General features: G+C 35.3%; 1 gene segment (V, D, J or C); it reads left to right on the forward strand.

The window, feature by feature from the left end:
- Nucleotides 1–299: 299 nt before the first annotated feature.
- Nucleotides 300–629, forward strand: LOC139154273 (T cell receptor alpha variable 9-2-like). The segment is given in 1 exon segment: nt 300–629. A coding segment is annotated over 1 exon segment (330 nt).
- The last annotated feature ends 1,514 nt before the right edge of the window (nt 630–2,143 follow it).

Consider the following 2,143-nt stretch of genomic DNA (forward strand, 5'->3'; position numbering starts at 1 on the left):
ATGGGGGAATTGACACTTCCCTCCCCCCTAGGCTTATAAAATTTATGCATGGTATGCTAGTATGTATGATTGGTTTCTAAATTGGGGTTTTAAATTAACTTAAATATTAGATTTGTTTACATTGTATTATTATTGCTGTGAGCCGCCCCGAGTCTGCGGAGAGGGGCGGCATACAAATCTGATTAATAAATAAATAAATAATAAATTTGTACTGAGAAATATTTGCAGAGAAAGTGGCACCAAATTTGTTTCTGAAAAGGCGGAGAAGGGTCTACTGGTCCACCCCTCCACCACAACTCATGCCTTCTCTATTTATCTTCTGTCCAGGAGGAAGCACAGGACAATCAGTGGACCAAACATCTGGCATTGTGACTGTTACTGAAGGACAATCTCTTTTTATCAGATGTGCCTATGAAGCACAGTTAAGTGTAACAAATTACCCATTCTGGTATATTCAGCATCCTGGTCAGCCTCTGAAGATCTTGCTGACCAGTTTTAATGACAAAGCCCAAGGCTTCTGGGCTACTCACCACCCAAACAAGAAAAATGGAACTTTCAACCTGGAGAAACAAGACATCCAGTTGAAGGACTCTGCTGTCTACTTCTGTGCACTCCGAGAGACACAATGAGGAGAAGCAGAAGGGAAACCAATCAAAAACAGTAGAAGAAGTATTAAGAGCAGAGACAGGGGGGATTCTGCAAATGTCAATGGATTCCCTTAATAACAGTGATTCTTTCAGACTCAAATTTCATATTACGAGGATCTCTCTTTCTTTCCTCCTCTCATGTGTATTTATCCTCGCAGTTTCCTCTCCTTTCACCTGGCCAACAATATGTTTGTCTTTCAGATGTCACCTTCAACACTGGGGATCCTTTCTTCAACTAAACTGCTTTCTTACAGCTCCTTTAAAACACAAGGTGGCAGTCGTGAGTGTTAGCAGGTGACACACATGGTATCCTCTGCAGCACATATGCTCTCTGAACCATATCCTGTGGTTTGTTTTTCTTTTGCCACCAAATTTACATATGAGAAGCCCATTTCTTTCTTGGGGTGAAATTCCTGCCACTTTTCCACACCAAAGTCATCCAGGAAACGCTGAAGGTGACTACACCAGCATTGAAATCCTCCAAAGATGACGATGAAGAGGATGATGAGGATGAAGAAGATGATGATGATTATTATTACTATTTATTTATTTATTCATTCATTCATTCATTCATTCATTCATTCATTCATTCATTCATTCATTTATTTATTTATTTATATGCCACCCTTCTCCTCAGACTCAGGGCGGCTTACAACATGTTAGCAATAGCACTTTTTAAACAGAGTCTAGGCTATTGCCCCCACAATCCGGGTCCTCATTTTACCCACCTCGGAAGGATGGAAGGCTGAGTCAACCTTGAGCCGGTGATGAGATTTAAACCGCTGACCTTCAGATCTACAAATCAGCTTCAGTGGCCTGCAGTACAGCACTCTACCTGCTGTGCCACCCCGGCTCATTATTACTATTACTATTACTATTACTATTACTATTACTATTACTATTACTATTACTATTACTATTACTATTACTATTACTATTACTATTACTATTACTATTACTACTATTACCATTATTATTATAATATTATTATTATATACTGTATTATTATTATTATTATTATTATTATTATTATTATTATTATTATTATTATTATTATTATTATTATGTTATCATTTTTATTATTTGGTTATTAACCCCATTCTCCATCTGGAAAAAAATGTGGCTTTTTATCATTATCTTCTCCTTTTTTAAGTATGTATTTATTTCCGCACAATCTCTTTTTAAAGGTTTTCATTTTATTTTATAACATCTAAAAATTCCAGTTTTAATTGAATAGTGTGCTGTCTGGGTATAAATCATTTTAGGAAATAATAGTCAAAGTGTTTAAAGCAGTATCAATAGTATCAATAACAACAACAATAACAACAATAATAACAACAATGATATTTGTTAACTAATTTAACATTTCTTCCTTATATCACTGATCCATATATTTCCTTATTTATAGCTCCTGTTTTTGTCAGCTAGCCATTGATAAAATAAAAGTCTGAAGTAAAAAAAAATCAGCTTCTTTCTTTTCCTTAATTACAAATTTT

This window comes from Erythrolamprus reginae, chromosome Z, assembly GCF_031021105.1.
Source record: "Erythrolamprus reginae isolate rEryReg1 chromosome Z, rEryReg1.hap1, whole genome shotgun sequence".
Classification (NCBI taxonomy): Eukaryota; Metazoa; Chordata; class Lepidosauria; order Squamata; family Dipsadidae; genus Erythrolamprus; species Erythrolamprus reginae.